The sequence below is a fragment of the Lineus longissimus genome, chromosome 6, assembly GCF_910592395.1.
Source record: "Lineus longissimus chromosome 6, tnLinLong1.2, whole genome shotgun sequence".
In the NCBI taxonomy this organism is placed as follows: Eukaryota; Metazoa; Nemertea; class Pilidiophora; order Heteronemertea; family Lineidae; genus Lineus; species Lineus longissimus.
This window is the reverse complement of record NC_088313.1, coordinates 11,025,954-11,044,884: the sequence shown is the minus strand read 5'-3', so window position 1 is coordinate 11,044,884 and position 18,931 is coordinate 11,025,954. Positions and strand designations below refer to the sequence as shown.

Below are 18,931 nucleotides of genomic sequence, written 5' to 3'. Positions count from 1 at the left end.
CTGATAAGTCTTGGTCACCTTGAAGTTGGCTGGCACTTATGAAGTTTCCATTCGAGCCGATGCACCAGGAGGATTTCAAACATCTGACCTATAAGGCCTTAACCACAGCTGAGCTGGGCGTCATGACTGCGCACAAGGTTTGTGCCATCTCTACTGCTTGGGCCGAGTATAAGGGAATGGTGCTGAGCGAAGTTTTGGATGTGGCTACGTGGAGTTCTCACTCCAATTTCTCCTAATATTATATGCGCGATTGTTCTGTGATGACAGACGGTATGCTGTCTCTCAGACCAATCATCGCCGCTCAGCACGTGGTCTAGGTCCTTCCCTGCCTAGACCACTCGTCAGATTTCTCTCTCCGGATTGTCTGCCACCCCCCCCCCCAATTATTTATTAATGAAACGGCCAGGGGCAATTGTGCTCACCGTATAGATATTTGGTGCTTTGGAATTCATCCAGGTTAAGAAACATTGTACATGTATAGTATATAGGTCAAACCAAAGTCGGTATGACATGTGATGTATCGTTGCTTGGAGTAAGTATACCATTATGGTAACCATAAGAATATCATCAAAAACAAGTCACTAATAAACGAGATATTGCACTTTTTACCAATTTTAGTTTTGGCCTCTTGGTGGCCAAGTTGAGTACCAGATCAGATCGAAATTCGGTGTCCAAGGTGACATGACGTAGGGAGTCATGTGCACCAAATTTCAAGTTCATAGCTATAGTGGTTAAGAAATGTGCCATAGTTACACTCAAACGACCAATCTCATATGATATGTGATGTATCCCTGCTAGGAGAACCTACCATAAAAATGTTATTGAAAACGAATCACTAATAAGCGAGATATCACACTTTCTAGGTTTTCACTTTTGGCCCCCTGGTGGCCAAGTCGAGAATCAAACCGGACTGAAATTCAGGGTCAGAGGTCAGCTGACCTAGAGGGTCCTTTGTACAAAGTCTCAAGTTCATAGCCTTAGGGGTTAACAAACGTGCCACAGTTACGCTAAAATGGCCAATTTAAGCCGTTTGACCTCTGCGACCTTGACAAGAACGTCAAATCAAAAACCCGTATCATATGTGATGTATCCTTGCTAAGAGTATCTACCATAACATTTTTACCAAAAACTAATCAGTAATAAGCGAGATATGGCACTATTTAAATTTTTTGTTTTGGCCCCCTGGTGGCCCAGTTAAGAATCAGACCAGACCGCAAATCAATGTCACAGGTCATCTGACCTAGGGAGTCATGTGTACCAGGTTTAAAGTTCATAGCTTTAGTGGTTAAGAAACGTGCCATAGTTACACACAAACGGCCAATTCACACCATTTGACCTCTGTGACCTTGAAAATAAGGTCAAATCAAAAACCGTAGGATATGTGATGTATCCTTGCTCTGAGTACCTATCATAGAAATAGAATTGAAAATGAAATGGCCAGGGCCATTGTGCTCACCTCATGTGGAGGAAAGATGGATAAAGAGCATGGTATTGTGTCATGTAGTGTTAGGTTTGATGTAGGTCCAAGCAATTACAATTTCCCCAAAATGGCCAATTTACAGTACATTCGACCTATGTGACCTTGAAAAGTAGGTCAAATCAAAGAAGACCCGGGTGACACATTGAATGGTTGTTAGAACTAGATGTACCTATGATATAAAATTGGTGCCAATCGGGCAAGTCATTACTAGAAATAATGGCATTTTGAAGAATTTAGGATTTGGCCCCCTCCCTGGAGGCCAAACGGCAAATCAGATCGCACCAAACTTCGGTACCAGCGATCACCTGACCAAGGGGTACATGTGTACTTAATTTGTGATCAATAGTCATTGCAGTTAAGAAACGTGCCATAGTTACGGCCTGACGGCGAATTTACGCCATTTGACTTCTGTGACCTTGACAAGAAGGTCAAATTAAAAACCTGTGTGACATATACTGTATGGTGGTTAGATGTACCCATGATATCAAATTGGTGGCAATCGGGCAAGAAGTTAAGGAATAATCACATTTTTAAGGTTTTTGGATTTTGCCACCTGGTGGTCAAGTGGTGAATCATATTGGACCAAACTTCGGTCCCTGAGATTACCTGACTAAGGGGTAAATGTGTACCAAATTTGGTATCAATAGTCATTGCAGTTTAGAAACGTGCCATCGTTACATCCTAACGGCCAATTTACACCATTTGACCTCTGTGACCTTGAAAGGGACGTCAAATCAAAAACCCGGAGGATATATGATGCACCTTTGCTAGAAGTACCTACCATATTTTTTTCAAAATATCCCGACTACTATTAAGGGAGATATTGCATATTTTCACTTTTAACATTTGGCCCCCTGGTGGCCAAACCATGAAACGAATCGGACTGAAACTTGGTCTCCAAGGTGTCATTACATAAGGGTACATGTGTACCAAGTTTCAACTCAATAGCTCTAACAGTTACGAAACCTGCCCTGCTAACGGACGACGGACGACGACGACGACGACGACGGACGACGGACGCCACGGTATGGGATAAGCTCACCTCTGCTAAGAGGTGAGCTAACAAGTCACTATTAAGCGAGATATTGCACTTTTTACTTTTTTTAGTTTTCGCCCCCTGGTGGCCAAGTCGAGGATCAGATCAGACTGAAATTCGGTGTCAGAGGTTAAATGATGTAGGGAATCAGGTGCACCAAGTTTCAAGTTCATAGCTTTATTGATTAAGAAACGTGCCCCAGTTACACTCAAATGGCAAATTTACGCCATTTGACCTCTGTGACCTTGAAAAGTAGGTCAAATCAAAAACACGTATGATATGTGATATACCCTTACTAGGAAAACCTACCATAAAAATTTCATCAAAAACAAATCACTAATAAGCGAGATATCACACTTTTTAGATTTACACTTTTGGCCCCCTGGTGGCAAAGTTAGGAATCAGATCAAACCAAAATTCAGCACCAGAGGCTATGTGATATAGGGGGTTATATGTACCAAGTTTCAAGTTCATAGCTTTAGTGGTTAAGAAACGTGCCAAAGTTTACACTCTAATGGCCAATTTACGCCATATGACCTCTGTGACCTTGAAAACAAGGTCAAATTAAAAACCCGCATAATATAAAATGTATATTTCCTATGAGTACCTACAACAAAAGTTTTATCGAAAACAAGTCACTAATAAGCAAGATATCACACTTTTTAGATATCGACATTTGGCCCCCTGGTGGCCAAACAGAGAATCAGATCGGACCGAAAATCAGGAGTCCTGAAGGGTCTCAACGCCTCAGAGGAAAAATCTATCGCCTATCCGCCATAGTTTTGAAACGTGCCAGTTTAACGGACAGACAGACAGACAGACAGACAGACGGACATTCATTCTACCATTTACTCTAATATGAATAGCTCAGCTTGTCAGCTGAGCTAAAAACACAACTGCGAATATTTAAATAATGTTGTGATTGTATTTCACAGTCATTGTCAGTGCTCTGACAGTCTTAATGGTAGGCCTATGCTGATTGATAATGATATAGGCCATGGGGCATGCCATGAAATGTAAAGTTTCGTTTGACATTACACGAACAATGATCTGACACTTGTATCTTCTAGATAATGATAAACATGTCCTAGAAACCCATTTTTCTGGAAAAGTTACTTGCACATTAATTAGTAACAGTCATTTAAAAACTCTACCAGGTGCCAATCTGAAATCTTTGATTTACACTAACTGTAGTTCAAAATTCCAATCACAGAGGGCTCCGGAAGACCTCATTAACCAATTAGCTTCCTTTGTTTCATCAACAAAGAGGCAAAATGGCAGCCTCCATTAAATGCTGTTTACATGAGACAAGACCACTAATGAATATTCATAGGTTGGAGGGTCGAGGCCTATTAATTAGACGAGTGCATGTTTTTAACTCTCAAGTACATATTTGGAGAGGTATTGAAAAAATATTTGTTGTGGCAAGTCTACAGATATAAAGAAATTATTTCATGAAAAAATTAATTTCGAATTTTGCTAGTTGGGTAATAGGGGGCGTGTTTTCAGTTTTTTCTGCCAGTTGGCTGAAAAGAGTGGAAATATCAAAGTCTGTCTAATTTGTCGATTATCAAAAAATTTCCGTGGTCAATCACCATTTTATTTTTCACCATTTACTTGCCCGACTGTCCGGAATAACATAATCTAAATTTCAGATTCACAACACCACGCATTCTTTGATGCGTCGCGGTCAAACATTGACAATTTAACTGCTAAAAGGCTTAAAAAATCAATTGTGGTCTTGTCTCACATGAGACAAGACCACTAATGAATATTCATAGGTTGGAGGGTCGAGGCCTATCAATTAGACGAGTGCATGTTTTTAACTCTCAAGTACATATTTGGAGAGGTATTGAAAAAATATTTGTTGTGGCAAGTCTACAGATATAAAGAAATTTTTTGATGAAAAAATTGATTTCGAATTTTGCTAATTGGGTAATTGTTTTGAGTTTTTCCTGCCAGTTGGCTGAAAAGAGTGGAAATATCAAAGTCTGTCTAATTTGTCGATTATAAAAAAATTTCCGTGGTCAATCACCAATTTAAATCGCACCAGTTACTCGCAAGACTAACCCGTATATCATATCCAAATTTCAGTTTCACTACTTGACGCATTCTTTGATGCGTCGCGGTCAAACATTGACAATTTAACTGCTAAAAGGCTTAAACAATCAATTGTGGTCTTGTCTTCATTTACACTACATTTTGGGTCAATTTAGTGAAAAATTTGAATGTGCTCAAATCACTCTAATTCATTTAGAATATTGTATTGCTGATGATTTAAGGTCAAAACAAGCTAAAATAATGAGAAAAAAACTTAATTTGACCCCAATATGAGCCAACCTAGCCCCGGTCTAAGTTCGGTTTCATTTTTACAAGTCTTGTTGTGTTGCCATTCATTTTGTAATTTCTTTGAAACTTCTTAGGCCTTGATTCTGAAAGTTGTTCCCTAAGCAGCAAAGATATTCCTAAATCACATCCTAAACTTTCAGCTCCATAGCTTGCTTATTCTGGCCAGGGCTGGTCTTTGAATTTGGTGCTGTTGGCTGCAAAATCATGACTTTTTGTCGATTTTGTCCTCTTTCGTCGCTTTTGGCACAGTGTACCACTCTTGGAAATGTCTCTCATTTCTCCCAAAATGTCCATATATGACTTTCCTTTGTTGGAGAGTTGTGGGATGTCATGTACATTGGTTTGAAAAAATTCTCAAAATGTTAACCCCTGAAATGTACCTTCATTGAGACAAGACCACTAATGAATATTCATAGGTTGAAGGGTCGAGGCCTATCAATTAGACGAGTGCATGTTTTTAACTCTCAAGTACATATTTGGAGAGGTATTGAAAAAATATTTGTTGTGGCAAGTCTACAGATATAAAGAAACTATTTGATGAAAAAATTAATTTCGAATTTTGCTAATTGGGTAATAGGGGGCGTGTTTTCAGTTTTTCCTGCCAGTTGGCTGAAAAGAGTGGAAATATCAAAGTCTGTCTAATTTGTCGATTATAAAAAAATTTCCGTGGTCAATCACCAATTTAAATCGCACCAGTTACTCGCAAGACTAACCCGTATATCATATCCGAATTTCAGTTTCACTACTTGACGCATTCTTTGATGCGTTGCGGTCAAACATTGACAATTTAACTGCTAAAAGGCTTAAAAAATCAATTGTGGTCTTGTCTCCATTTACACTACATTTTGGGTCAATTTAGTGAAAAAATTGAATGTGCTCAAATCACTCTAATTCATTTAGAATATTGTATTGCTGATGATTTAAGGTCAAAACAAGCTAAAATAATGAGAAAAAAACTTAATTTGACCCCAATATGAGCCAACCTAGCCCCGGTCTAAGTTCGGTTTCATTTTTACAAGTCTTGTTGTGTTGCCATTCATTTTGTAATTTCTTTGAAACTTCCTAGGCCTTGATTCTGAAAGTTGTTCCCTAAGCAGCAAAGATATTCCTAAATCACATCCTAAATTTCAGCTCCATAACTTGCATATTCTGGCCAGGGCTGGTCTTTGAATTTGGTGCTGTTGGCTGCAAAATCATGACTTTTTGTCGATTTTGTCCTCTTTCGTCGCTTTTGGCACAGTGTACCACTCTTGGAAATGTCTCTCATTTCTCCCAAAATGTCCATATATGACTTTCCTTTGTTGGAGAGTTGTGGGATGTCATGTACATTGGTTTGAAAAAATTCTCAAAATGTTAACCCCTGAAATGTACCTTCATTGAGACAAGACCACTAATGAATATTCATAGGTTGGAGGGTCGAGGCCTATCAATTAGACCAGTGCATGTTTTTAACTCTCAAGTACATATTTGGAGAGGTATTGAAAAAATATTTGTTGTGACAAGTCTACAGATATAAAGAAATTATTTCATGAAAGATTAATTTCGAATTTTGCTAATTGGGTAATAGGGGGCGTGTTTTCAGTTTTTCCTGCCAGTTGGCTGAAAAGAGTGGAAATATCAAAGTCTGTCTAATTTGTCGATTATAAAAAAATTTCCGTTGTCAATCACCAATTTAAATCGCACCAGTTACTCGCAAGACTAACCCGGATATCATATCCGAATTTCAGTTTCACTACTTGACGCATTCTTTGATGCGTCGCGGTCAAACATAGACAATTTAACTGCTAAAAGGCTTAAAAAATCAATTGTGGTCTTGTCTCACATGAGACAAGACCACTAATGAATATTCATAGGTTGGAGGGTCGAGGCCTATCAATTAGACGAGTGCATGTTTTTAAATCTCAAGTACATATTTGGAGAGGTATTGAAAAAATATTTGTTGTGGCAAGTCTACAGATATATAGAAATTATTTCATGAAAAAATTAATTTCGAATTTTGCTAATTGGGTAATAGGGGGCGTGTTCTGAGTTTTTTCTGCCAGTTGGCTGAAAAGAGTGGAAATATCAAAGTCTGTCTAATTTGTCGATTATAAAAAAATTTCCGTGGTCAATCACCAATTTAAATCGCACCAGTTACTCGCAAGACTAACCCGTCCGTATATCATATCCGAATTTCAGTTTCAATACTTGACGCATTCTTTGATGCGTCGCGGTCAAACATTGACAATTTAACTGCTAAAAGGCTTAAAAAATCAATTGTGGTCTTGTCTCACGAGACAAGACAGCTAATGAATATTCATAGGTTGGAGGGTCGAGGCCTATCAATTAGACGAGTGCATGTTTTTAAATCTCAAGTACATATTTGGAGAGGTATTGAAAACATATTTGTTGTGGCAAGTCTGCAGATATAAAGAAATTATTTGATGAAAAAATTAATTTCGAATTTTGCTAATTGGGTAATAGGGGGCGTGTTTTGAGTTTTTTCTGCCAGTTGGCTGAAAAGAGTGGAAATATCAAAGTCTGTCTAATTTGTCGATTATCAAAAAATTTCCGTGGTCAATCACCATTTTATTTTTCACCATTTACGTGCCCGACTGTCCGGAATAACATAATCTAAATTTCAGATTCACAACACCATGCGTTCTTTGATGCGTCGCGGTCAAACATTGACAATTTAACTGCTAAAAGGCTTAAAAAATCAATTGTGGTCTTGTCTCACTGGGCCTATTTCTAAGATCTCTGTGGCTAATTACAATAGGATTTGTGACTGTTTGAAAGATTGGAAGTGTCTGGATAGAAGGGAACTGGAAATAGCTAGCATTCTCTCAGGAAAGAGTACTAATTGCCCTGAACATGACTTTCTTTTTTCTGGTGATGTATCTTGCATGTCTTGTTCTATGTGTTTACCTCATCTTTCTGAACTTGGTCATCACAAACGTTGTTATTCTCTTTTCACTGACAGAAATAGGATAAATGCTGCCAAGAAAAGAGTTGATAAGCTACGTTCTAAGTCTCTATTTACGGATCAGGTTGCTATGTCTAGTGCTAGTAGTAGCGGACAGAATGAAAATAACGAGAGACCCAAACTCCGTGCCCGTAGGTCAGTCCGTCAATTATCTGAGGGGGGACCAGGGGTTAGAGAAAGACTTGACCTATTCCCATTAGAATGTTGTATTTGTCACAAAGCAAAATATAGGAAAGAGGCTGCCACTAGAAAAAGAAAGGCAGTTGCCCTTACCCAGTGTCTCACATATGATGCAGCAGATACCCTGAAGGCAGCAGCGAAACAATATAATGATGAACAACTTTTGCTAAAAGTAATAGATGTTGATCTTGTTGCAAAAGAGGCCTATTATCACAAGTGCAGTTACAGAGAGTACACCCGTTCACTGAAGCAATTAAATGCTGAACAAACAAAGGATAAAGGAGATAAGGCATTTGAAAAGTTATGTGCAGAATTTATTGAGCCTAGAATCATGTTGGGTGGGGAAATTATTCGTAGGGACAAACTGACAACAATGTATATGCAATATAAGACCAAAGATCCCAATCAGGAGTTACCACCAAGTTATCAAAACTGTCTACTAAAGCGTCGTCTGCAGCGGAAATATAATGACCTTCTTTTCCTAAAAAACAGGACACGTAATCTTTGTGAATTGATACTCTATGATCATGTGCAAAATCTTAAAGTTGTGCCAGAAGAGAGCTCCACAGAGATAAGTGGTTCAGATTCTGAATTTGATGTTGGGGAGGGCATTAGTGAATTACGGTATGGAGAACGCTTTTCTCAGGAATCTGTTAGAAATCTGTACAAATCAGCAATGTTCATGCGTAATTTGATCTCTTTGGTTCCAAATGAGTGTGGACCTTGGCCACCCACTGTCAAATTCCTGGATGATGAGGCAATAAAGAAGTTTGTCCCTGCTGAACTACACAATTTCTTGGCATAGTGTATAGGTGAAACAGAGGTGTTCAGTTGGAGGGATATGTTTCAATCAAAGATTCTGATGTCCAACACAAAATCTTTTCAATAGCACAAGATATTGTATATCTTGCTTCCAAGGGCAAAAAAGACATTCCAAAACATCTGGCATTGGGGATGACAATGTGCCACCTGACAGGATCCTCCCAAATTATTGGACTCATGAATGGTCTTGGACATTCAGTGTCACATACAAAAGTCCTAGAATATGATACGGCATTAGCAGAGAGGCAAGCAAGTGTGAATGATGGTCTTCCAGAGGGTATTGTCAAGGGTTTTCCCACAACACTGGCATGGGATAATAATGATTTTGGGGAGGAAACCCTCACTGGAGCAGGTACAACACATAACACCAATGGCATTGCCATCCAACATCATCAGGGAACAGTGCAATGCAACAGTGCTGCTATAATCTTGCCAAAATCACGCTGCCGAACCATTGGTACTCCAGAAAAAAAGCTGGTGGAGTATTATGGGAGGAAGAAGGAAGGACCGAAACAGTTTCAGGAAGACACAGATTTGCCAGATTTGCAAAGGGCTCGCCACCTTGATGCTGCTTATGCCATTGTGAAGTCCAAGAATGCATTGTCGACAGAACAAATTCTCCCTGGTTGGACAGGTTTAAATACATTGTTATGCCGCACTATTCCATCCATGAGCCAAGTTTTATATCTACCAATTATAGATGCAAGTCCCACAGAAATGACAACGGTTAACACAATTTTACATAGGAGTATCAAAATAACTGACCAGCTACAACTTAATACCATCACCCTAGTTTTTGATCAAGCCATTTACTGAAAAGCACAGCAGAAAAGATGAAAAACCAGATCTTTCAGGAACGATTAGTTATCCGCTTAGGCCAATTCCACACTGCAAAGGCATATCTTGCTGTCCTTGGAAAGAGGTTTCAAGACTCAGGAATTCAAGACATCCTGGTGGAATCTGGTGTAATTGCTGCGGGATCCATTAAAGGGGTTTTGACAGGAAACCACTATGATCGAAGTGTCCGTGCCCAAAAGCTGTTGTACGAGGCATTACACAGGCTGCTATGGGAGGAATATCTGGATTCTTTGCCAGAAACCAAAGCAAGTGAAATAGGCAATGCAGTGCTCGAACTTCAGGCTGTTTTTCCCCACACAGAATTTCAGGACATCAGCCTCTCAGATGATTTTTTGAATTTATTGAATCAATTCAATGATTTTGTAAACCAGAGAAGTGAGGAATGCCCCACATTTGAATTTTGGTGCTCCTATATTAGTATGGTTGGCTATCTTCTAATGTTCACCAGAGCTGCAAGAGAAAGCAATTGGGAGCTGCACCTTTCTTCATTACGAAGGATGATTCCCGGCTTCTTCGCATATGACAGCACTAACTATGCACGCTATGCTCCAATCTACCTTTTAGAGATGACTAACCTCAAAACCACGCATCCATACATCCACAAAGATATGTCAAATGGAGGATTTGTTGTTCAATGTCAGCAACGTTATGGCTTTTCACAGGGGTCAGTGGACCAAACTATAGAACAAACAGTAAATCGTTCATCCAAGACAAAAGGAGGCATGACAGGAATCACTGTTAAAAAAGGTGCAGTCCATAGATGGATACTTTCATATCCAGCAAGAGCTGAAATCAGCAACAGGTTGGCAGAAATGGGAGGGAAAACGGACAGTGATATATCAAAGAAGGACTTGGACAAATCAAGAATCTCTACAGATGAAAAATCTATACAGAGTCTCATCTCCACAAATACAACGATGTGCAACCCGTTCTCCGTAGCTGATGAAGGACTTGTCAACTTAGCAACCGGTGGCATTGCTCCTCCACTCATTGAGAAGGACTTAAAGAGTGCTGAAGAAGTAGGGCAGTTGGCCTTTCGTTGCTATGTAGATGAACGATTGGTTGGTCAGGAGAAAGATATTTATACTCCAATTAAGCTCCGGAAATTAAAGACTTTTTCTGATGTTTCAAAGAAAGTGCTCGACAAGGACAAAACCAAAACAATGGAATTAAAATCAAACACTGACATCCTTGGGAGAATGGTTGCTGTAGGGAGGGCTAGGAATGTGGACATGAAAGAAGCATTGCGGCATAGCTTGCACCCATTACCACCAGCCTTAACAAGAAAAGGATCAATGGCAAAAACAGACAAGGCAGCACTGCGCAGGCATATTCTAAGTCTTTACCCTCCCGTAGTAGACGAGCCAATTCAAGGGTCTACAGCATGGATTTTAGATGGCATGGCACTGTTGCAAGAAACCAAGGATATTCCATCAAGCTTTGGAAAACTAGCAGACAAAGTGCTCGACAAGATTATCTCTATTGCAAAAAAGCATGGAGCAACGTGAATTGACTTTGTACCTGATCGCTATCCAAAGCAAAGCATTAAAGGAAATGAAAAGGAACGACGGGCTTTGGCTGGATTTCAAAGGATCAAGATCATAGGACCAGACCAAAAGACTCCACAACAATTCAAAAAGTTCCTTGGCTGTGGGGAAAACAAAGAAGAACTGATTGAGTTCATGTTCAAACAATGGAAAAATGTTCCCCCAGAAAATCTAGAGGGTGTAGAAGTGTTTGTTGGACACCAGGATAGCTGTCACAGACTGAAGGATGTTGGCGGGGTCATTGATGTGTTGACAGTAGATGAGCTTTTTACAGATCATGAAGAAGCAGATACACGAATGCTGCTTCATGCTAAACATGCATCAGATGCAGGCATTTCAAATGTCATTATTAGAAGTCAAGACACTGATGTCTTTGTAATAGCCGTCGACTTTTCAAGATTGATTCCTGGACTATACATGTGAGAGCTGTACTATCGACATGAACAAAATGCAGGCAAATCTAGGTGAAATGATATCTAAAGCACTCATAGGAATACATTGCTTCACAGGATGTGACAGCACCAGTGCCTTTAGAGGCCAGGGAAAAGTCAAAGCCTTTTAGCTCCTAATACAAAATGAAAGCTATCAGGAATTATTTTTGACCCTTGGGAGAGAGTGGGATACAGCTGAAACAATCTTACCTCCTGTTGAGAAGTTTGTATGCTCACTTTACGGTCTGAATGAGGAATCAGTAGATAGTGCCAGGGAGAAAATATTTGGCCGGCGGTTTAAGATTGACAGCACTCTCCCTCCAAACAGAGACAGTCTAGTTAATCACCTTGAGAGGTCAAACTATCAGTCAGCCATTCATAGGAGATGCCTACAAAGTTTGATAAAATGTCCGTGTCCCAGCACGTACGGGTGGTCCCTAGACGATGGTTTCCTTGTCCCAAAATGGATTAACATGTCCTATGCACCAGATTCCCTCTTAAAGTTCATTGCGTGTGCTTGTAAAAAGACTGGATGCAACAAGGGGAAATGCTCATGCTGTGAACACAACCTGCCCTGCACAGAACTTTGTAAATGTATAGACTGCTCAAACTGTGAAAAATCCCATGAGGATGAGATGGACCCAGATTCAGATTCTGAGGAAAGCGATGAAGATGACATGGTCGAATAGTATTTGCAGCTAGACAAAAAATTTTTAAAAAGACAATTGATTGTAAATAGAATATGTTTTAATACAGACTTGTAATTAGCCACAGAGATACTTGAAACTAAAGAAATTTGTCAATTGTTCTATAATTGGATTTACCATGTCACAGAGAAAGTGTAGACTTGCAACCAATAAAGATATTTTTAAAGGTAAGACTGTTTTTTATGTACCAAATCAATATATTTGCATGGTGTGACATAAAATTATACATGGCATGGCATGACATGACATTGGACACTTTAACTGATACGAGCATGGTTTGAGCATGGATTAGACGCATGTAGGTGAATGCATTAAACCATTAAGCCCATGGTATATTTTTCTTGTTGTGGCACGAGGATGGTTAATGCCTAGTTTTAAGAACTGCAGTGAATGTTCTCAGAAGCCCTGTCATAAACCATTATTATATATGATTCATAAGTTAATTCCAATGGCTAATGTAATTAAAACAAATCCTTGTTTTTGGGCCAAAAAGGGTTAAAAGGGTTAATTTGTGTTTTCTTTTTAGTTAAAAGCTGGTGTATTTGGTATTTGATATCTACCACACATAATTAATACTCATAATATAATTAATTTGTGTTTTAACCATGTCTTGCACACATCCAGGGTCTTTACCTAATTACCATATTTTTTCGCCCGTGGAGGGTTAATGTGCAACTTTATGACCTAGAAACCTCTTTTTTGAGCTCAGCACCCCCAAATTACCCAATATCGAGTCTTTTCAGTTAGTTCACTGAGATGTCAAACGGAACTTAGTTTCTAGGCCAGTTTTCATGGTATGCCCAACGGTCTAATAGTGCAGAATTTCTCTTACATAATTTTGAATTCTAATTTTTAGGTGTGAATGTGGGTCTTGCACTTTAATGCCCACAATTCAAGAGTGCAGATGCTACAGGGAGATTCCGCAGATGGTAGCTTAGATGAGAGAAGTGGAGGAAAAGACAGGAGAGACGTTCACCTGCATAAAGTGTTTGCCTGGACCCCTGGGTGCTGCAGGCAGCATGGTACCAATTGCAGTGGCAGTATGGAAAGAAGGCCGTAAACAATGGACCGCAACACAAGAAGGACAGGCACATCGCCTATCGGCAGTTGGTAAGATGGTGCTGGGGTTACCTTGGAAAGGACATCAGAGTTCCATTGCCAGCCTGTTGTGTGGGCAATATAAGGGCCCAATTCACACCACCTGGTCTTGAGGAGGACTTCGAGTTTCATGGTTTCAGTTTAGCACAAGAAGAATGAAGGTAATAAAGAACTGAAATAACATATCACAATTGGACATAAATTATACTGCTAAGTACCTAAATTTGTTACAATGACTTTTACAAGGACTAAGAAAAGAAAGAGTGTATAATTTTTAAAAATAAATAATTATTACATTTCTTAAATTTCATGTTATCTGTACAAATTTACATTTAGTTTCTGCAAGAACTATAATGACATGAATATCGAATTGTCTGTGTGCATAAAATATCAGGGCCACCCTAAGAAACGCTCCTGAGTTCTCAAGTAATGGTGAAAAATTGCAGACCAAACTGTGAATCCTTGAAACTAAATTAGGGTGACTCCAAATTTCATGTCCCTTACAATATAGCACTATACTGAGCAGCCATGCATTCATTGACATCGAAGGAAAACACGGATTTACTCCAATTTGTTGTAGCGGCTGAAATTGGCAATGGCGTGTTCCTTACTTGGTCTCTCGTACTGCGAGGCCAATGGCAATGGGTCTGTAACTGAAGCAAGCTTATCCGAAAACGGTTGGGGATTTATCACCACTTCTTCAGTGAGTAATTCCACGAGTCTACTTACGTAGCCTGAAAAAGAAAAAGAGACAATTTGTTGACTTATCAGGCAGGCATGTACCATGGCAGTGGCTTCATGGATTGCCCACTCCCTTGACAATTCAGACTTACCATGTGTTCATGGAGTTTTCTTCGTATTCACAGAGTATCTCCCCTGCTTCGACTTTGGAAACCTGACAGTTAGTGCTGTTGACCCAGTGGAGTCTGTAGCTAGAGCTCTAGCACTGTTTTCATTGAAATGGAGTGCACTCAGTTGTAGCCTGAAAGAAATAGTTATACAAAACATGTATTTGTATCAAGGCACACATGTTTCTGAAATATCTGATATCTCTTTTTCTCTGCTTTCAGAATAAAGTGACGCTGAGACATACCCGAACCAAGGAACTTGCGATTTTGAAGAGAAGCCAGTTCCGAAGTCCAACACTCTATCGTTGAGCTAAAGGGACATGTGCCAATGGCCGAGGCAGTAGGAACGTGGTTACATGTACATTGTGATATGGTTGCTGTTCTTACTTACCTGCATACTTACCTGCATAGCATGCCCTTGTAGCTGAAAGCAAGCCTTTTCGGACAGAAGTGAAGGATGAACAAATGAAATGCTTCAACATTTGAAGTCTGGTGCATCAGACTGAGCCTCTTAATAGAGTTTAGGAGGCGTGTACTCTCTATTAGCTGAGTAAGCTTCTCGGTGGCTTCAGAACCTGAAATTCAGAAAGTAAGACATTTCACAATATAGACAATGGGATTTCTGTGTTCAAATATATAAACAAGCGGATAGTGATACTGACATTTGACCAAGGAACCCGTTAGTGTTTACAATCTTGTCCAAATATTCTCTGTATATATCATATTCTAATTGCACAACTGCTTCAGTTTAAATATAACAATAACTCTTTTTAATTACCTCGTTTTATCCACTTCGTTTTCCTTCGTTCAGCTATAGCCAGTTTTTCATGTAGACATTTTGGGAATATGGTACCAGGGTGATGATGTTGGTCCTGCACGTGATTGATGAGGGACATCCGCTTCGCAATCATTACCTCACCATTACCATCTGGAGTTGAAAATGCTACCCAGTACATGTGATTTGCCATGCTCCTCACCCAAATCAGTATGTCACCGCAGTCCTCCTTTTTTGAGAGTGCAATGGCTTTCTTCGTGAAGCATGAAATAAAATGAAAATAAACTTATTCATCTAAAGTATTATAGAGAAGCAAGTGATATTCAGAAGATCATGTAGATATAACCTTGCTATTATGGATATTGATTAACTACTAAATGCTGTTATTGTGATGAATAGAGAGGTGACATGGGTACAGACGTCAATCAAATGTAACTAAAATAATCCAAATGAAGACATAACTGCAGAAATAACTTGCCTTTGGCTACATGCCATGTATCAAGGTGGTGAAGTACTTCAGGTAATCTCTCACGGACATACTTCGCAATTTGCGTGTGTCCATCAGTTATCATGACAGCAATATTGAGATTCTTCTCCTTGAGGAACTTGACCGACCGTATCAATCCCTCTTTTTCCATCGTCTTGCTGTTGGCAACTTCATTGCTCTGAAATAATTCAATAATTTGATATTATCATCATTATAAACCTGACCCTGGTTCTAAAATGCTGGCATTACCAATGGTGCACTCAGTAGACCAACTACCAAGCTAACAACAGGATGCCTTTAATCTGTTTCAAATCATAGTCACCCTTTTACTAGATCTAACAGTTAAGTTGACTCTATGGAGCTTTAATAGTGTTATCGTGTTTACACCATATTTTGCACCACCATTCATGAAAACTACCCACCTGCACAAGTTGTAAGTTAATCACTTTGTTGATTCACTCCTCAATCACGGTGTATGAGCCATATTTCGCGCAGTGACCTAGAGAGTCTGCTCTGCCAGTACAAGACCACCTTCCATTGATGCCAGTCTTCGTACAAGCGTTTCATGTCCCCACATGTGGTACACAGTTGGCCGAAGATATTTCGCAGCATGGTTAAAGAATGTGCTTGGTTGGATGCACACAATATTCATCGACTTTTACACTCGAATAACTTTGGTTGCTGAAGCCCCATTGAAAAAAAATCGACGCAGTTAACTGTAGATTTCCTTTTGGAACAGCTCCATTTGCACTGGTTTGATAGCTTGGTCGTGATGACCACTGCCTTAGGAATCCACACTTGCAACTTTGTTCGATAGTCACGCAGGTCCCCTTTTGGTATGTCTCATCCACCAATGTCTTCCTATTGCAACTTGGACAGGATTCGAACAGTTCAATGAGGCAACTCTGGAAGAATATAAACTTCTCCTCAGTTCCATAAAATGGCCTGAAAAAGAGAGTAAACATTTGATTAACTTCGACATACAAACATGACCAGTGAGTCATGCCAATAGCCAGGATTAAGACTTGAAAATTACAATTTGGAGCAGCTGATTTTGCCGTTTTTCACTCGCTAGGCCTGTTTTTTCAGGGGGGTTCATGGTTAAATACATTAACGGACGTCATCATACCTCGTGTCACAATCAAGTAAGAGAATGCATTGTCGCCTGAATGATATGAGAAAAGAGAGTGATGTCACAATGAAGTAAGTGACCACATTGTAGCCTGATCGATATAAGAGAAGAGGGTGATGAAAGAGACGGTATGATGGCTGATGTCACACAAGGCTTAAAATTTTAAAAAATCTTTGAAATTTGATTAGCAATTTTTAATTCCTCGTCTTTTGATAAATCTCAGTTATCTGACTTGAGGCAAGGAACATGTCTCCAAAAACCTTCTTTGCTAGTTGCATGGGTATCCTACTTTGTTTTGTCTCCTGGTGATGGATGTTGTAACCCTCACTTCAATAGTATGCACCCTGTCTTCCCGTCTGTCAGTCCTATAAGATAGCTATAGCTTTTAGATTATTTCTCTTCATTTTGCACTAATTATAAATCTATAATATATGTGCATTATGTGACTTTCATTGCCAGTGGAGATTCAGAATATACATTACAATGTTTATTGTACTATATTGTGCTTTCAACAAGAAAGGGTTAAGTAAGTTGGTAAATGAAATGGCCAGGGCCATTGTGCTCACCTCTTGTGAAGGGAAGATGGATGAAGCATTAGCATGGTTTTAAATGTAAGAAAGAAATGAAGTAATGTTTTACAATGAAATTACATGAGAGATAAAATAATGCGTAAGTTGAATTTAATTGAGGTGACTACAGGTATGACAAAGCAGAGTAGACAATTTTGTGATCTGACCAGTAATCGTTAAAACAGCAGCAGAACAAAAGCTTGAAGCAGCAAAACATGCAAGGCATGCCTACCAAAAGAACAAATAAGCAATTCCATGCAACAAGTCATCAGCATTAACACACCTTTTTAAAAAAAGTCCTTTGGTTTACAGATGACCCATTATGGAAATGCTCAGGAATAGGATGTTTGCTTGTGTCTAGTACAAGAAACAACCATCATCTGAAATTCCTAGGGCTCTGTAGAGGTTAATTAATCCTGCATTTGCCTAGGCTTAGACTATGACATCCCACTTAGCAGCATTTCAAGGCACCCTTAGGGGAGAGTCCACTATTAACATTTGGGGCCCTGCTGGCCAAACTGAGAATCAGAAAAAGACTGCAGTTTAGTCTAAGACTATAGGGGTACATTCGTACCAAGTTAGGGATCTGTAGCTAAAGCAGTGACAAAACGTGCCGTCATTGTAAAATGACGGTGCCATAGGAAAACTTTGATCTCTGTGACCTTGAGAAGTAGGTCAAATCAAAAACCCACATTTATGAAATGTATCCTTGCTAGGAGTACCTACCATAAAAATGTTATGAAAATCAGACCACTATTAAACGAGCAATCAAACATTTTAACTTTGGACATTAAATTTTGCCCCCGGGTGGCCAAACTAAGAATTTTTCAAGATGCCCGCCTGGCACCCATATTGGCGATCACATCTGATAAAAAATCAAGGATTTAGTAGAGAGTACATAGATATACATCCAGATCAAATTTGGTTGCAATCCGATCATTAGGTTCGGAGTAATAGTACTGTGTTTATTTTTCAAGATGGCTGCCTGGCGGCCATATCTGATGTCCGAACGGCCGAAATTTTAGGGGTGAAATAGAGAATCCCCAGATACATGTCCACACTGGTTTAAAACCTTCTAGCTAAAATAGATAGGAAACATGCTACTGTTCAGTGAATCAGCAAACTTTGACCTCTGTGACCTTGAAAAGGAGGTCAAATCAAAAACCCGGAGGATATATGATGCACCTTTGCTAGAAGTACCTACCATATTTTTTTCAAAATTTCCCGACTACTATTAAGGGAGATATTGCATATTTTCACTTTTAACGTTTGGCCCCCTGGTGGCGAAACCATCAAACAAATCAGACCGAAACTTGGTCGCCAAGGTGTCATTACATAAGGGTACATGTGTACCAAGTTTCAACTCAATAGCTCTAACAGTTACGAAACGTGCCCTGCTTACGGACGACGGACGACAACGGACGACGACGACGACGACGACGACGACGACGGACGACGGACGCCACGGTATGGGATAAGCTCACCTCTGCTAAGAGGTGAGCTAACAAAGTCACACCTCCAGCACTGACCAATAAGAAGCAGAAACACAGCCACACCTCCACCATTGACCAATAAGAAACCGCGGTGAATGACGTAGCAAGACAGGACTCGAAGGTGTAATTTCTTCAGTGCTGAAAGAAAGGAAAG

At 39.6% G+C, this 18,931-nt stretch overlaps 2 protein-coding genes across 3 annotated transcripts in view; both read right to left on the bottom strand.

Annotated features, from left to right (window-relative positions):
- The window catches only part of LOC135489273 (DNA replication complex GINS protein SLD5-like), a 249,221-nt gene that overhangs the window by 128,902 nt on the left and 101,388 nt on the right, over positions 1-18,931 (bottom strand). The gene's annotated exons all lie outside the window — the stretch shown is intronic.
- LOC135489276 (uncharacterized) lies at positions 13,862-15,334 on the bottom strand. The gene is made up of 4 exons (XM_064774560.1): positions 15,100-15,334; positions 14,725-14,896; positions 14,307-14,455; positions 13,862-14,207 (listed from the first exon to the last, which is right to left on the bottom strand). Exons 1-3 carry the CDS (start codon positions 15,287-15,289, stop codon positions 14,314-14,316), a joined length of 504 nt encoding a protein of 167 aa, XP_064630630.1. The 5' UTR covers positions 15,290-15,334; the 3' UTR covers positions 13,862-14,207; positions 14,307-14,313.

Bases quoted from the DNA above. Each gene is read 5' to 3' on its own strand.
- LOC135489276 (XM_064774560.1), bottom strand. From the start codon at position 15,289: ATGGCAAATCACATGTACTGGGTAGCATTTTCAACTCCAGATGGTAAT. The intron at 14,897-15,099 runs GTAATTAAAAAG...TCTGAATTTCAG, and splicing joins AACGAAGTGGATAAAACGAG to GTTCTGAAGCCACCGAGAAG. The intron at 14,456-14,724 runs GTAAGTATGCAG...TATTTCTTTCAG, and splicing joins TACAAGGGCATGCTATGCAG to GCTACAACTGAGTGCACTCC.